At 41.7% G+C, this 17,228-nt stretch overlaps 2 protein-coding genes across 6 annotated transcripts in view; both read left to right on the top strand.

Moving 5' to 3' along the window:
* The first annotated feature begins 710 nt into the window (after positions 1-710).
* slc10a3 (solute carrier family 10 member 3) lies at positions 711-3,421 on the top strand. The gene is made up of 2 exons (XM_029523082.1): positions 711-937; positions 1,040-3,421. The coding sequence occupies exon 2, from the start codon at positions 1,155-1,157 to the stop codon at positions 2,568-2,570; it is 1,416 nt and encodes a 471-aa protein (XP_029378942.1). The 5' UTR covers positions 711-937; positions 1,040-1,154; the 3' UTR covers positions 2,571-3,421.
* Positions 3,422-7,955: 4,534 nt separating this feature from the next.
* Positions 7,956-17,228, top strand: part of fanca (FA complementation group A) — a 41,224-nt gene continuing 31,951 nt past the window's right edge. For 2 of the 5 annotated variants that reach the window (XM_029521967.1, XM_029521966.1), the window contains exons 1-5: positions 7,960-8,346; positions 8,545-8,669; positions 8,964-9,012; positions 9,334-9,491; positions 10,468-10,563. In XM_029521967.1, coding sequence (XP_029377827.1) covers positions 8,286-8,346; positions 8,545-8,669; positions 8,964-9,012; positions 9,334-9,491; positions 10,468-10,563 — 489 coding nt within the window. In that variant the 5' untranslated portion in view covers positions 7,960-8,285. Of the gene's footprint in view, positions 8,347-8,544; positions 8,670-8,963; positions 9,013-9,333; positions 9,492-10,467; positions 10,564-17,228 lie in introns of all 5 variants that reach the window. The other 3 variants (XR_003841729.1, XM_029521968.1, XM_029521969.1) reach the window with 3 other exon arrangements.

Genomic DNA, 17,228 nt, shown 5'->3' with positions numbered 1-17,228 from the left:
CACCTGAGCAGCAATATCAACATGGACACAACTCTTTAATTTCAACTTCAACAAGCTGTGTTTTGTTGTGTCATTTTTTCGTCATTTTGTCTATGTTTGGCCAATACACGGACCCCTGCGATAGTGTTGGATCATCTCTGGGAGCGCCTACGCGCGGGCGTTCCCTCTCTGACTGGGCTGCAGTTTTTTTTTTTTTGTTTTTTTTTTGCTCAGGACATACTGCGCCGCTGATTCATGAAGGGCTTCGTCAAGGCAGGCAGAGTTATTCAGAGAACGCGTTTAGTCGTTAGCAAATAAATAAGTGTACATAAGGATTTGGAGTAACCATATAACGAAGTATGGAATCAGAAGTCTCATAATGAATTAATTCTCACGGGGCTTTTCACGAATGCACATGCTTTGTTTCGTAGTTGTATTTCGAACTTCACAAATGTAATTTTGACGCACACAAATTCACGAAGCATGCGAATTGCTGAATGTGCAAATGCGCACTTACGATATCTATACGTTGAATTTTGAGACTGCCCTGACGCCCCCCCCCCCCAAAAAAAAAAAAAAAAAAAAGAGAGAAAGAGAACATCCAAAAATCCATTCCATGCTGACCTTTACACAGGACACGCCCTAACTGATATTAATGTACTTTCCCAGTTATTCACCAATGATCCACCAGCAGGCTTTTATTTTAGCATTTAATAACCGGAAGTGTGATCTTGACTCCCTCTTCCTTTCCTGAAACAGCTCTGGGTCTCAGGCCAACCACCGTTTATCTACGATGCTATCTTTTCCGATTTATTGGGAAGATAGAACGGGTGAGGCAGCGGTATGTCAAGACAGACATCTTAGCATCGAGTTGACAGGGGATCGGCAGTGAAAGACCTGTGAAAGTGTGTTTCCTGTGCTGCTGGGGCCGACTGGTGGAGAACTGTGCTCGGACAGGGTGGGGTGATGTTCAGGTTCCGGTATAAAGACAGCGAGAAAATGAGAACTGGGCAAGATGAGGGACCAGCTGCTAACATTGTCGTTCTGTATCGGACTCTAGAATGAAGAATATGCCGTTCTGGTCCAACAGGGCGGTGGTGTAACCGTCTGGGGAGGTCGCTGGCGGGGAGAAGCGTGTCTCTGCAGCGTCCCTCCACTCACTGTCACTAAATAACATGAGGACTCTATTTACACTCTGTTGTCTCTTGCTTATCGACGGCGGAGCGGACCAGGTGTGGGCCAACGGAAACTTCACTGTCGACAGCAGCAACCAGACCAACCCGAGGGCCGACAGCAGCAGCAAGTATATCATAATCGGGGATGGGTCATCGCAGGAATTCGAGTTTCCTGAAAATACCAATGGCGTTATTGTAATTTCCAGTCAGTACCGGAGCGCTGCGGCCAGCAGAAAGGGCCGCCAAAGCTGGAAGCAGACGGTCAGAGTACGCTCCATGGACCCAGAGGTGCTTTCCATCCTTAATGTTACCGACAGTGGCCACATAGGTCTAGCGAAGAGCTATATTATCAGCATCCGCTCCGGCTTCCCAGGCACAGCTCAGTTGCAGATCCAACTATTGGACCTCGACCAAAACTCAGTGCCGATTCTGATCGAGGAAAGGACGGATTATTCCATCCGAGTGGCTCCCGGTAACGATGACCCGGCCACCCGGCTCATCCAGTCCAGTGGGCTCTCCCATTTCTCCGAAAACCCCGTGCTGTTTGCCTTGCTGCCCCTCATCTTTGTCAACAAGTGTGCCTTTGGATGCAAAGTGGAGGTGGAGGTTTTACGTGGTCTGATGAAGAGCCCCGTGCCACTGCTCCTAGGGGTGCTGGGCCAGTTTCTGGTAATGCCATTGTATGCTTACTGTGTGTCCCAACTGGCCTCACTGCCTAAAGCACTCTCTCTGGGCCTGGTAATTACCTGCTCTGCTCCTGGTGGTGGGGGCGGCTATCTGTATAGTTTGCTGCTTGGGGGAGATGTCACACTGGCTATTTCCATGACCCTGGTCTCCACAGTGGTGGCAGCAGCAGCCATGCCTTTGTCATCCGCTCTGTATGGCCGGTTGTTGGGAGTGCATGCTGCCCTGCATGTGCCATTTGTCAAAATCCTTGGCACTCTTCTGTTTATTGCCATCCCCATCTCATTGGGTATGCTGGTCAAACTCCGTCTGCCTGCACTCACTCGTGTCCTGCTAGCACTCATTCGACCCTTCAGCTTTGTACTTATTGTTGGGGGCATCTTCATGGCCTACCAAATGGGTGCATCCATCTTAGCCAATGTCAGGCCCCAGATTGTAGCAGTAGGAATGACAGTGCCTTTGTTGGGGCTGGTGGTCGGGGCCATTATGGCCAAGCTGTCCAGCTTGGACCCTCCACAAAGGAAGACGGTCAGTATTGAAGTGGGAGTTCAGAACAGCCTGCTGGCCCTTGCTGTTATGCAGCTGTCTTTCCGCCGGGTGGAGGCCGATTTTGCATCCCAGGCACCTTTCATCGTGGCCCTCAGCAGCACCTCAGAGATGTTGCTAATTGTTTTAGGATACTTTGCCCAGCGGAGGTTGTGTGGTTCTGCTGACCCAAGGAGTGTTGCTTGATTGTACCCACGATTTTTACTCAAAGTTTTGGCTTGAACCTGTGAAAATTTGTCCCAGTCTTTGCTTCAAGACACCACCAAATCCCCATTCCTGTTATTACTGTTGTTGGACACAGGACAGTGAAAGGACTTTTTGTAAATCTTTTGTCATTGTTTTCATATTTTTCATGAAAACCAAAGGCTTTTGACCTCTCAAAGGCATTTTTGTGTTTATTTTACACAATATACTTTTTAAAATCAGATTATACTGTGAGGTACTCAATGTAAATATTCCTAGAAAAGAGAAATGTCTATAAAGGTAAAGATATTTTTCTACCAGGTTACTTTTTGTAATCAAACAAAGGAAAAAGTTTATTTGTATCATGTTTACAAGAGGTCCATGTATCTTAGCAGTGTGGGGAGGGGTTCAGTGGAATTGTATGTGAATGAAATGGGAACATAATGATATTTTGAAAGTATTTGCTACTGATTGTGTTTCTTGGATCTGCAACTCCACGTACTTGAATATTAGAGGACAAATTCAATTTAACAATAAATAAATAAAAATGTTAAAACAGACTTCAGTTTAACACTGTCAGATGTGGAACAAGTTTAACAGGTTACTCTTGCAAATTGGATAATTGTGCTGAAGGAATTGTGACCAGGCTGCAATTTACCATAATGATTGGGGTTGTATGTACTTTTTGTCTGAGTGTCACTTGTGCACAAAGATGTTTTGCATAGTTACAGAGTAGTTTCACTCTGTACTGAAGTTCATATGCAGGGTGTTTGCTTGGATTAAATCTACCATTAAGTTTTACTGATACACTGACATTCTGCTTTATTGAGTCAACCTGATACATATGAAACGCATCCCAATGTGGCTGGAAATGTTTCATTTGCCTCTAATGGGCAATGTGTAATATATTGATAATCAAAAAATATTTAAAAAATGAGAGACTATCAGGGCCAGCTCAAAGGTGTATAATGGTAGCTTTTGTTTTAATTGGTAAATTGATTTTTTTTGTTTGTTTGTTTTTTGTTGTTTTGCTTTTCTCCCAACATTTGAAGTATAGTAAGAACATTTATCCAATTACATTACTAAAGGAAGGTAGGATACTTGTATGTGACTTGCCTATTTTACTTTTACACAATTGATTTGTACATAAAAGTAAACTATTCTGCAGTTTATAAAATCACTTCAGTCAGCTAAACTTCAACTACAACAATGATTTCTTTGACCTTAAACCAGGCCTAGGTTGTATGACAATACTGTGACAGTATGAAAGTTCTCAATTCACAGTGAAATGCCCACTGCCTGTTTACAGAAATTGAATATCAATAAAAATCAAATCAATTTATTTACATAGTGCCAAATCATAAAAAGTTACATCAAAGCAATGTATATATAGAGCAGGTCTAGACCAAACTCTATAAAATTATTTAGAGACCCAACAGATCCCCAGATGAGCAAGCACTTGGTGACAGTGGCAAGGAAAAACTTCCTTTAAGAGGCAGAAACTTCGGGCAGAACCAGGCTTGAGGGGGCGGCCATCTGCCTCGACCGGATGGGTGGAGAGAGATGGGGGGGAAGCAAAGTTGAGTAGAGTAGGGAGAGAATGAGAGCAGGAGGAGGGGATATTCAATACAGGTATAGGCAGGAACATGATGCTGCATGAAGTTCATAGAAATTATGCTATATGGAGCTCATGAAGATATGGGAGCAGCAGGCATTGCAGGAACATAGGGGTGGCGATAATTCACCACCTAGAGGCCAAATAGAGGAGAGGAACTGGGAGAGACAGATTTTGAGAAAACACGGTTTTTGCCAGGACTTCTGTAACTTTGTGATGTCAAAACAAAGAAGTCACCAATCTCTCACACACCAAACCTAGCCAACTTGGGCTCACTGTCCAGCCTTGCATGATTATTAATATTTTAATGTTTACCTGAGATCTGCTACATATTTTTTTTATCAGATCACTCAGAAAACAGCCAGCCCATCAGAAGAGAGGATCTGAGTTTCTATGTTGAGGACCAAGTATTTTGTGGTTAAAACACAGAAGAGCTTTCACTTTTCTGAGAAACAGCGAACTGAGAAGGGCTGCATTTCCTGTTCACTCATTGAGAGCAGTAGACAAATACTACTTTTTTTAGGGAAATTTTGTAGTGGAAAAAAGAGTCCAGGCTTGCTGTTTTGACTGAGCTCTCAGGAATGTAGCACAGCTGCAAAGCCTCCAGGCAGAGCTGAGAGCTGAGGTGTTGCTATAAGAGTCTCCATCTGCTTGATTTGGTTTGAACTCCTGTGACCACCTTACAATGGAGGTAAATGTTCAGCTTTCTGTGCAAGACAAAAGGATGATGGTTGTCAAAAGAGCAACATGATCTCAGCATGATCTCTGTAAGTCACAACCTTTCTTTTCTCTCCTTCACGATAATGTATCTGCTTACCATTGATTTTTTTTTCCCTCAGAGGTATGTATCGTGGTGACAAATATTCCCTGCCCTATATGGGTGTAACTAGCTAAATAGAGTAAAGCCAAGGCAGTGGAAACTGAATACAAAGTTAAAGTCAGTTTTATTTTAAAAACTCTTAAAAGTACTGATTTTAAAAAATGTCATGCAGAAATGTCATACATGCATTTCTCCCACTCAAAAAAGAAAGAAAAATCTTCCTCTGTCTTGCTCCCTCTTTTCATACATTTCTTGAGCTATCTTCCCAGTCATGTTGTAACCATAACTTCACTGCTAAATCCTTGAAATGTTTTATCTCTTTAGTTTTTATTTCCTTTGCATGTGAGAGAATACCAGCAGGTAGCTCATATTTTAACATAATTTTAACAATTTTTTCTTTCTTTTGATTGGGAAATTGGGAAAATATAATCAAACTCAGTGATTCAGGGATTGCTACAGAAGTGGTTGTCCCATTGCATTCAGTATATTTATTCCAGGCTCTCTTATTTGACAGGCATGAATTTAATTGTTTTTTTTTTTTTTTTTTCATGTTCACTGTTTTGTCTTTGACATAACCTGCTACTGGTGCTGGTAAGGGTTTCCTCGTAGGTATCCTCCTGGAAAGTCCAGAAAATGGATGGTTGGCTGGAGTTAGGTGGGCACCCTGCACAGAGGGAGAGGTGAGGTCTTAACTCCAATACAACAAGGGAAGATGGAGCCTTCTGTGGGCTGTGCAGCCACGGACAATAAGTGTGAGATGGCACAGTGTGGCCTACATACAGAAGAGCATAGTGATACATCATTGTAAAAGATATGACATGGTGTATGATCAAGTTGAAAGCCTAATAAGTATATTATTGCTAACTAAAAAAATTTTCATAAACATTTTGCAACTAGGGGTAGCAGATATCTATGAATGCAACACCTGTCCAATGCAAATTTCATAAATTTGCAGCAATATCGCTGACCACATGGGAAATGTAAATAGTCACTGTGTCAAAACAGTGACTCTTTCCTTGACAATAATAATAATAACATAATGCAAGCCAGAAATTATGAATAATTACAGCTGAATCACAGTATTGTATGAAAGTGAAAGTGAATGAAAGAAAAACAATGACCAGACCAGGATCATCAAGAGAGGCTGCAACATAATTAAGGACTAGCAGATCAGTAGGCTACAGTAGCGAACTGGTACACTAGACTTCTTTCCACCAGCACAGATGCCTGTGTGCTCTTTTCGCAGCAAAACCTTAGAACCAAATACGCAAGAAGAACATACATTAACAGACTAAGTTGATGATGAAGTTTTTACAATGTTGTTGTGGTATAACAGTGCAGTAAACCGATGCTTCTGTTCTCTAGCAATGTTTCAAAGGCAGAGAAATATACCAATGGTAACTTTACAAAATAGTGGTGTGATAATTTTACATGAAGGTTTTCTCACTGGTTGCCTCACGTCCACCTCCAATCAGTTTAGTATAGGGTAGTAGGGTAGTATAAGCAAAGTCTGCTTATTAAATGTCAAAACCATTCAATTAAAAAAAAAAAAACAAACAAACCAAAGAAAACCCTGAAAACAGAAGTAAGAATTTATATAGATAGCTAGATAATCCCTGAGGTAAAATTAAAATGACAGCAGCTGGTTAAAAATGTATAACAACACAAGGACAAAATATAAATCAGGACATACATAAAATGCAAAAAAACATAAATAAATAAGTATCCCCAAACTAGATGTCAGAAAACAACAGCTCGACAAAGACGAGATTAAAAGAACATGTAAAATTGATTTAGAAATGCATATAAAATTGTTCCTAAAGACGTGTGGTCTTTTGTGCAGCGGGGGAAAATCGTTGAGTATTCATGAGCATAGACATATATACCTAGACACCGCGTTGACCGCTGCTGCCGATTGGAGCGACCTGCCTAAACGGCGGCCATCTTGGTACAGTGCCACTAGCGCCTACAGCGTATTACGTCTATAGAGGAATGACGCGTTTGCACTATTTAAGTGATCATAAATCGCTCAATTGTAATAAAACATATTTTCAACATATGTTCACGCAGGTTGTTTGTTACAAACGTCAGACATGGGGGACAAACAGACAGACAAAGACATAAATTGAACAAATGCCCAAAAAATGTTGAAAGTGTGTTGAAGTCTTTATTTAGAGAATTGCTTCATTTGATTACTATTATACTATTATTATTATTATCATCACTATCATTATCACTATCACTGCCAGTTCCCATTGTCTCCTAAGAATATTGTCTTTAGGAAACCTTAAAAATGTGAGAAGGTAGCCAGAGATGTGAAGAATTTCCATCCTTCACATTAAGGTTAAGTACATAATACATATACATCCAATATCTATCACTGATCTTCTAAATGGAGTAACTGCAGCCTAAGGTCTGTTTTTTTCCCAGACCAGAGGCAGTTTATTGATGAAATGACATTGCATTTTAACCCAAATTTTGTCATTTAGACTAGTTTGAAAATTAGTTATTTCACTTATGAGCAGCTGTTTAATGCACGGGGAAACGTAAAGTGAGCTGGTTATATTATGTCCTGTCTGGGTTTATTTTATTTAACAACCTGCTCACTCGATATAGTCTCTTACGTACACCTTACATGTGAAAAGTGATTCCATGGGATCTGGTATTTATGTTCCGCTCATTGGAACAGCCATAAGCGGCACAAAAGTCCGGCATCTTGTCGTTAGGATTTTCAAGATTGTCTGCTGAAAACATTAAGTAGAATTTGTGTTTGGGTAGTAAAACGGACGTTTATAAATTATCCAAGCATCCTGTATCATAGCTACACGTGTGGCGTTTTTTAACAAATCAAACAGTTTGGAAATCAATCCAGTGAATAATTCTACTTTAAGATTGTGGAGTACCTCTTACCTCCGCAAACGTACATAGACTGCAGCCTATGCTAGCCCTGTACAAAGATGGCGGCGCTTTAGGCACGTCTCTCCACAGTCAATGCGGCGTCTACTTATATATGTCTATGCTCGTGAGCGTTTGACACTCCGGGGTGAATTTTGATTGTCCCACACAGGTCACGGCTGATTGGCTGCAGAACTGACCAATGACAAACAAGAGCGCGAGAGGCTACATGGAAGTGGTGGTGATACAGGACAGCTACGACGTACCTTATGATAGCAAACCAGGACATTTATCCCCCGAAATACCGTTAAACTTTAACCCTTAAAGTAGGAATTAGTTATTAATTACTAACAGAATTATACGCAACGGAGACGTCTGGCGAAGCGTCATGTCAGTGAATGCGTCGTGTGGCTCGGTTTCTCAGGAGAGGACTTTGTCGAGCCTTATCGGTAAGTTGTCAGATGGAACAATTATGGTTATTATTTTTGGAACATCATTAATCATAATTTTCGTATATTCTCTCCCTTTAACGTGACGTTTGTAACGTTCGACTTCAAATAATTACCCTTTATCTTTAGCATATTTTTCATACACCTGACCATGAAATGTGTAGAAATGCGTAAGTTGTCGTGCCGTTGTTTCCCCAGCTAGCCGCCAGGCGAAGAGGCCTAAGCTGGACGATGTTTGGCGGCTGCAGAAGGCCTCGATCCAACTGCTGGAGCAGCAGAACCTTTGCGGTGTGCTCAGGGAGGTGGAGGTAGAAGAACCCAGAGTAAGTCCGCAAATACATGGCTGCACAGCCCTTGTAACAGTCACATCTTGTACGAACATGTGCACGGAGAAAGAGGGTTTGAAAGAGTGTGTCAAAGACGTCATATTAAGTAATAGCTCCAAATTAACAAAACATGTCATCCCTCTGTTTGTATTTTGTCTGTACACAAAAGTGTGTAGCCATTACTGGCCAGTGTACTGTGTTTCCCTATTTACATATTCAGAATTGTGCCTCAAAAGAACAAGATTTTTATTTTATGCTTTAACTGTACTATATTTATCACACATTTTCTAGAATTGCGGGCTGTCCAGCATTCTCTCTTCTAATGGAGGATCTTTGCTGGGTGAGTGTTGGATACAAGCCTTCAGAAATAGCCTCTGCATAACTTTTGGCAAGGAGGCCAATGTTGAAACATAAGGTTATTTGAGAAACTGGACCAGAGACATATGCAGAATGTCAATTTACATGTGCAACTTTGCATAAACTTTTTATTATGTCTGTATGTAAAGCCCTGTCTTTTCAGTGTTCATCTTCTTGACAGCTATAAGCAAGCCTTTTTAGAAGATGCTTCAGACATTGGCCCTCCTAACACATAATGGCAACCTAACTTTGTCTTGAAGTTTATACCCTGAACTTGGGCATGTGTTGTGTTACCTCTATGTAGGTTGTGAGCTGATCCATCAGGCCACATTGCTCAGCATCCCCATTGTGATGCTGTCAGTAAAGATGGTGCTTGAAAGACTGATGGAGATCACTGGCACTGAAGGAGAGGAAGAGGCAGATGAGGACAAGAGGAGAGAGCTGCTCACTTGCTCTCAGAGAGTGAGTATCTCATGGTTGATATTACATTACAATGTCCATGGTCAAACACTGTTGACAGTGAAAGAATTTCTTAACCACGTGAATCACATGCATAGGTTTGATATGATTGTTAATTTTATTTGCATTTAATTGAAAACTATACACAGTGTAGTGTTTCCTCAAGGATTTTTTTCAGCAGTGGGGGCAGGCTCTCCGGGGGGCTGTAGCAGCCTAAACAAATGACACTAGACTGCAGATTTAACTTTACCAACACATTTATTGGCTGGCCAGTTGAAAATTGAAAAAAGGCTTTTTCCCTTACAGCCACTCCAACCTATACATCTCAGCCATATACAATGTCAGATAAAGGCTGAATGTAAAAAGCTAAATAAATTAATAAAATAATAATAAAAATTAAACTATAATAAAAAAAAAAAAAAACCTTTAGCAGCTAGATGGGGCTGTAGAATCAGTAGCAAAGTTTGCACCCAGGCTCAGAACACTGAATTTTTCTTGGCTTTTTATATAAGAACTCTAAGGCTCTGTAGGGAAATTCTCCCAGAGGTGGCCCATTGATGCTTAGCAGCATACATGCAGCAATGTGGTCCCCAAGCCATCTGCAAATGCAGTCAGCAGGTAATACATCATGGCGTGTAGATATTAGCTTAATGCTATCTATTAGTTTATTAGTTTATTTTCACTTTTGCTGAAAAGCTGATCAGCATCTGATAGATGCCTTGCATCCTGCTTTTAGCAATATGGCTAGCAAAAGTTTTGCTAAAATAAGTTATGTCTTCAGCTTAGAGTGATATTTGACTTGCATGTCAGATGCATGACAGCTCTGTTGGGTGGTTGTTCCTTGTAACTGTGGTATAAAATTGGTCAGCTTCAGTGGCAGCCACTGAACTCTTCACCTTTTTTCACTGCAGGATCCCTCAGAGAACGGTAAGCTTATTGTGTTTGAAATCCATGTAAGTCCCATTTCTGTCTTCTTCAGGCTCAGCTGTGTGTGCTGCTGGAGTCCAGCAAAGACCTGCTATCACAGGGCATTCTCTGCCCTAAACTGCTCTGGCAGGAGTACACGAGAGATCAGGTGTGTTTGTACATGTGTTCATGCACTTTGGATAACAATTATAAAAGAGTCAGTTTTCAGTCTATTTGATTTAATCTTCCACAACCGGACATTTTCTCTACTTTATTTGTTGCACAGATGAAAAAACTTGAAATGATAAGGTATCAAGTAAAGGCTCTCCAATACAATAGAAGGTATATAACATACCCCCATTCCTAAACGTTGGGATCCTGCACAATATTCAAATAAAAACAGAACGCAAGGATTTGGTAATTCCAGAAAGCCACACATTTTCACAATAGAACATAGACAGTATGTGAAATGTTTAAACTGAAAAAATTGACAGTAAAAAAAAGTTTTGATTTTTGGTGGCAGCAAGGAGGAGATCAGGAGAGTTTTGGGAGAGTAATGTCCTATTCTTGCTTATATATGATATAGGCAACTTCCTCTATTGCCGTTATAGAAAACACATTAGAATACCCTGAGTACATCTGGTCATCAGATGTGAAGCTGTCAACCAGTAGTGCCAGTGAAGCAAAATCAAATCAAATGTATTTATATTGCACCAGATCTCAGCAAGGTTACATCAAGGCACTTTACATACAGAGCAGGTTTAGACCAAACTCTTTGTAGTGTTATTTAAAGAGACCCAACAAATCCCTCCATGAGCAAACATTTGGCAATTGTGGCAAGGAAGAGGAGTGAGAGCAGAAGGAGAGAGAGTGCGAAAAAAAAAAATACAGATGTAAAGAAAGTTAATGGCTAGTACCAATAAATCTATGTTAGTAAATATTATTCCTAAATAAAAACTACAGAATATGCATAATACAAATGATCAGAAATGGTAGTTAATGATAACTAATAGTCACTGTTGCAGCAGCAGTTGGACGAGGACAACGAGAGAGAGGATAGAGGAAAAAACTCAAACTATGTGATGAAACAAATTTATTGACATGTAATGGTACAATATACATGTTGGGAGAGGGAAGTACATACCCCAGAATAGTCTGTCAAAGAGGGAAGTTTAAATGAAGTCTGATCCTGAAAATGGAGAAAAAATCAGCAACCTGGACTGATAAAAGACATTGGTTCTGCAGAAGATGAACCTGCAAGCTAAGAGATTTCCTGGCACTATCAAACCACACCATACCACTCAGTGGAAACACAGCTATTCACAGCTTCTGACAATGGAAATGCTTATAATTGTGTACTGTACTGAACTGTATTAATTCATTCATCCATCTTCTACTGCTTAACCATTTCTGTGTCACTGGGGGTGGTGGAGCCAATCCCAGCTCATGTTGGGTGAGGGGACAGGTCGCCAGTCCATTGCAGGGCCAACATACAGAGATGAACAACCACTCACACTCAGACTTTTTAGTCACCACCACCAATTCTTTGGATTGTGGGAGGAAACCCATGCTAGCATGGGGAGAACATGCAAACTCCACACAGAAAGACCTTAGGCCTGGGAACCGAACCTACAACCTTCCTGTTGTGGGGCAACAGCGCAAACCACTGTGCCACTGTATTGCCCAACTAAGGTCAGTGGAAACGAAGATTTTGAACAACAAATAAACCTATATCTAGAGTGACCTACTACGACAACAAAGCTGTGTTAGAGTACAGTATGGTACGCAATTATTTTCATTTCCATTGTCAGAGGTTGTTATAAGTATATCACGTTGCTGTGGATATCACCACCTGGCATACACCCCACTTCTCAAATAATGGTATTGTTAGAAGTCGAAATGCTGGCCAAATTAGGGTATACCTTTCTGAACCATGCCTTTCTGAACCATGCCTTTCTGTACCGAACTGAACTGTACCAGTCGAAACATAACTTATGATGGAACGATGGGATCTTTGAGGTACAATGGAACTTGGTCATTAAGAGCTTTCTTTGTTGAGAGAAGAATGATAAATTCTCTTCAGAACTTTATTGTGAGCCAGTGAGAAGAAGCTAAAACAGGAGACTTGTGATCTATTTTTCTTGCTCCTATTAGCAGCAGTGAAACCTGAGATCAGACATCGTTTGTGGAAGCATTTGCTCAAGGTGCTTCCTATGGCAAGAAATGTAATGGTTGGGGTGAAAGTACAAATGCGAAAACAAAGCAATCCAGCTGTACAAGGAAATGGTCCCAGTACAGAGAAAGATAGGTGGCCAATGTGCTGGTATTTCACAATAAAGAAAACATTGGTGCATGGAACATCATAAAAACATTACATCTCCCTTCAATAAAAAAAAAATTAAAATAAAATAAGCCATGCTTGTGCAAGTTGCAGATAGTAAAACACTTTGACGGTCCATTTGAGTAGAGTGCATTAAATGACACAGTATACTGTAAATGGGTTAATTATGAATTTCAATGTTCAAAAAAGCAAAACAGTATGCTGCTATCTTAAGGGTTCCATAATGCAAACACATTCTTCATCGAAAAAGTTAAATACCTCAAAATAATTAACACTCTCTTGTTGATTTAGTGCATACGTAAACATTTCTGATAAATAAAGCTGCCTTATTCTTTCAGGACATTTTTTTTAAATTAAACTTAATTAATTTTCATTCAAACACATATTCAAATTGTCACAGCTGGATGACATACTTTTTCTTTTTTTTTAAGTAGAAAGTTATAAGTCAAAGACTTTCCTTGGCTTAATCACACGACTATATTTGGTACGATAAGACTCAGAGTGATCTGGCTCACTCACAGACAAAGGTTGTTGCTGGTCATTTTCTGTGTCTCGTCCAATGTCTTCCTCACTGATCTCTGGCTGCTGTATGACGGGTGTGTGGTTGTTGATTAGATGACGTTGGTTGTGCCTGAAGATCTGTCCATTTCCAGTTCTGATGTGGTAACTCTGGTGTTTCAGCTGGTTGGATGACTGTTGCTCGTTTCCATGTGCTATCTCCTTGCCGGTAATGGATGATGCGTAGTGGTGATAGGAGTTTTGCAGATCTGCTGTAGTGCTCCTTTTGGCACTGCTGGCAGGTGTCTCTCCTTGCTCGTACAGTGTCCTGGCGGATTACCTGAGGTCGTAGTTGTTGTGTTGTGTTGGGCAGGATGGAGTGTCGCCTGTGACTCATCAGGATTTGAGCTGGTGATTGAAGTCCATCAACTGGAGTGTTTCTGTACTCCAGCAGGCTGAGGTACGGGTCTCTCTTGTCCCCCTTGGCTTTGGTGAAGATCTGCTTTGCAGTCTGGACTGTCTTTTCTGCTAGGCCGTTGCTCTGTGGATAATGTGGGCTTGAGGCGACATGCTGGAGTCCCCAGGAGTCTACAAACTGTTTAAACTCATGTGAGCTGTAGCATGGCCCGTTGTCACTGATCACCTTTTTTGGGATGCCATGCCTTGCAAATGCTGCTTTCATTCTGTGAATAACAGCAGTGGTGGTGATGTGTCATAAGCGTTCCACCTCAAAGTACCTGCTAAGGTAGTCACAGATAACAATATAGTTCTCTTGAGTTCCATAAGAATAGGGCTGTTCCTACAGTTTCCCTTGGGTTCTCTGGGATCGCATGTGAGAGCATGGGCTCCTTTGTGTTGGCGCTGCGGTGTGTTTGGCAGATGCCACACAGTTTTACCATCTCCTCTATCTGCTGACTCATGTCTGGCCTAGAGTTTCATGCTCTGTGTTTGCTTTTCTCCAGTCCCAAGTGTCCAGTGTGTATGCAGTGCAGCATGTGCGGTCTGAGGCTGTGAGGAATGATTATCTTCTCACCTTTTAGTAGGATGCCATCAGCCTCAGTGATTTCATCACGGTGGTTCCAGTACTCACTGACATGTGGGTGACACTTTTTTCTTGTCATCCGGCCAGCCTGAACAGATGACCTGTTTGAGAGTGCATAGTCATTCATCTTGAGCACTTTCTGTTCTGATGTTGTTCATCCTGTCTGCACTTACAGGTGCTGCACTAATTACACTGTGTATCTGAGTCTCCATAGCTTCATGAGCTGTCCTCATCATCCATGGACTTCCTGGACAATGTGTCGGCCACTGGGATTTCCTTGCCTTGGTGAATGAGTGATGCTGTATTTCTGCATTGCCAGCATCATGTGCTGTAAACGTGGTGGTGCAAGGGCTCGTGGTTGTCGGAGTATGGCCTCTAGTGGTTTGTGGTCTGATTCCACAGTAACATTTCGTCCATAGAGGTATTCATGAAACCTGCTACACCCAAATAAGACTGCAAACAGTTCCTTCTCAATTTTGGCGTAATTCTGCTCTGTCTTCTTGAGCAGCTTGGATGCATATGTAACTGGCCTGCCTTCCTGCATGATGGTTGCACCCAGGCCAGTTTTTGATGCATCAATTTGCAGTGTCACTTCTTTTTCAGGATCAAAATAGGCCAACACCAGCCGTTGAAATTCACTCTCGTGTGTTTTGTTCCACTTGAATTCTGTATCCTGCTTTAGTAGCTGTCTTAGAGGTGCTGTTACCTCAGATAGATTAGGAGCAATCCTAGCTAGGTAAGTCACCATACCAAGAACAGTGTCCAGCTCTTTTGGGCAGTGGCATGTCCCTGATTGCTTTCACCTTAAGTGGGTCTGGCTTTAGGCCGTCTGCTGTGAGCTTATGTCCAAAGTAGCTCACCTCAGGCACGCAGATGCGACACTTTTCAGGATTCCGCTTCATCCCTTTCACCAGGGAATATGCCAATGCCTTTAAAAACATCTACATACTCACTTAAAATAGACTTCATACATTGTTTGCCTTTTGCAGGGCATTCTGCTGTGTAGTGATGGTTTCCTGCACACATACTACAGGCTTTCTCCCTGATTCTTCTGGCTGTCATTTGGCTTGTTACCAGCACCTTTCCTTTGGCCTGGCTTCCCCATTCTGTGGTGGACTGCATGCGCTTGGCATTCATCTGCCATAGCTTTCAATTGTACCTGTGACAGTTTATGAGTGCGCGCTATATCTATCAGTTTCCCCAGCATCAGCTCCGGTCCATTGCTAAGCAACTCCTCATGCACTCTCGGTGAGTTGGTGGCGAACACTATACGGTCCCTGACCATTTCATCACTGTTTGTTTAGCCAAAGACCTTCAACTTCCGCGCTGTCACAAAATTTCAAAAGACTCACTGCTGCCTTGTCTTTTCATGAAAATTGTAACGATTGGATTCGCTTTCGGGCTAAGGTAGTCCGTGTCATAATACGTCTTTAACATCTTTGCCTCGTCGGATGTTAGTGTTCAAGTTTTGCTGATGTTGCGTGCTTTATCGCTGATCCATAGCAAAAGAAAGCTAAATTTTTCCTCATCTGACTTTGCTTTAAGAGGTGTTTAAGAGGTGACATGTTGTTGAAATCTCCTCCATCCATCCAGTAAATTGCTTGAGTCCCAATTGTTAACTATCCAGACTGTAGATCCTGAACCATAGTAAGAGGTCTCTGGTTTAAGGTGAAAACACAAAACAAAAACTGGGACTGGTATGCTTGAACAGGGAGACTGCTTTTATTTCCGTTTCTGCAGAGTCACGGTCTTCATACAATACAGCAACGAAACTCTCTTCACTGTGGCTGCTACTCAAAAACAGTTTGTATCACTTGGATGTACTTCATCACTATCATGTCCTTCTGTACTTTCTTTTTGTCGCACACATACTGACATCACACGTACACACAGCGACCACCTCCCACGTCACAGGCACACAGCTCCACACAACATCAGACTAAGCCTGTAACAGTACCCCCACTCTGGATGATGATTAAACCCTTAACATCACTCCAGCACCATTGTACAACAGAAGGAGACAATGAACATTTTATAATCAAACAGTTCCCATAGGGTCCATTAAAGCATACATTTTTAAACAGTTGAGAAGGAATTTGCTTGTTAGTGGAGCCTCATAACCAAAATTCTAGCAAAGTCATTACATTGTTCGGTCAAAACGCTATTTCTCACTCGGGCAGAGATAAACAAACATTTGTTCAAAGCCAAGAAAAAATATGTGTTAACTTCAACTCAAAATATGGCATCTGCTCTTCAAATGTTCTCTGTAGGAAGGAAACGGTTAGGCACTTGTGAACCCATTAAATTTTTGACTTCTGTCTATTAGACATTATTTCTCTATTAAAGGCAAAGAATAACAAAATAATAAAGTGCAGCCACAGTGTATAAACAATAGCATGCAAATAGGTCTGTGCATTTGTCTGCAGACTTGTAAACTCTGACTGTTGAGTGCATAGAACTTAGAAAAATGCAACTATAAAACTATTTTTTTTTTCACTCAAACAATCTTACTCAAATGAGATAACTCAACTTAGAAATAACTTAGAACAACTTAGAAAACACCCAGCCACCAAATCTATCTGGTGCTCGCCGCACTCTCTCTGGGGTTTCTGAGATGTTGTGGATGATGAGGGGTGGCTCCTGTTGTCAGCCTCAGCTGCCTGGGGTCCGATGATGTCAGGATGCTGGCTGCTGCCTGATGAAGCCGGTGCTAACAAGCAGGTACCCTGAGAGGCCCCCACAGCTGCATCCTGTGTCTCTGAAGGGGTGTCCCACAGAGTGAGGGGACCAATGTCTGGATCAGCAGAATCTTCATCAGCTGCAGATGGTGGAGCCTCCAATGGTGACCACATGCCGGCGCTCTGGAAGACCCAGCCATTGTCCAGCGTCGTTCTGGAGTAGTAAGGCTTAAGTTTGTCATGATGGAGGACCTTGACCTCTGATTTTTTCAGGA

This window comes from Echeneis naucrates, chromosome 16, assembly GCF_900963305.1.
Source record: "Echeneis naucrates chromosome 16, fEcheNa1.1, whole genome shotgun sequence".
In the NCBI taxonomy this organism is placed as follows: Eukaryota; Metazoa; Chordata; class Actinopteri; order Carangiformes; family Echeneidae; genus Echeneis; species Echeneis naucrates.
This window is presented reverse-complemented; position numbering and strand designations above follow the sequence as displayed.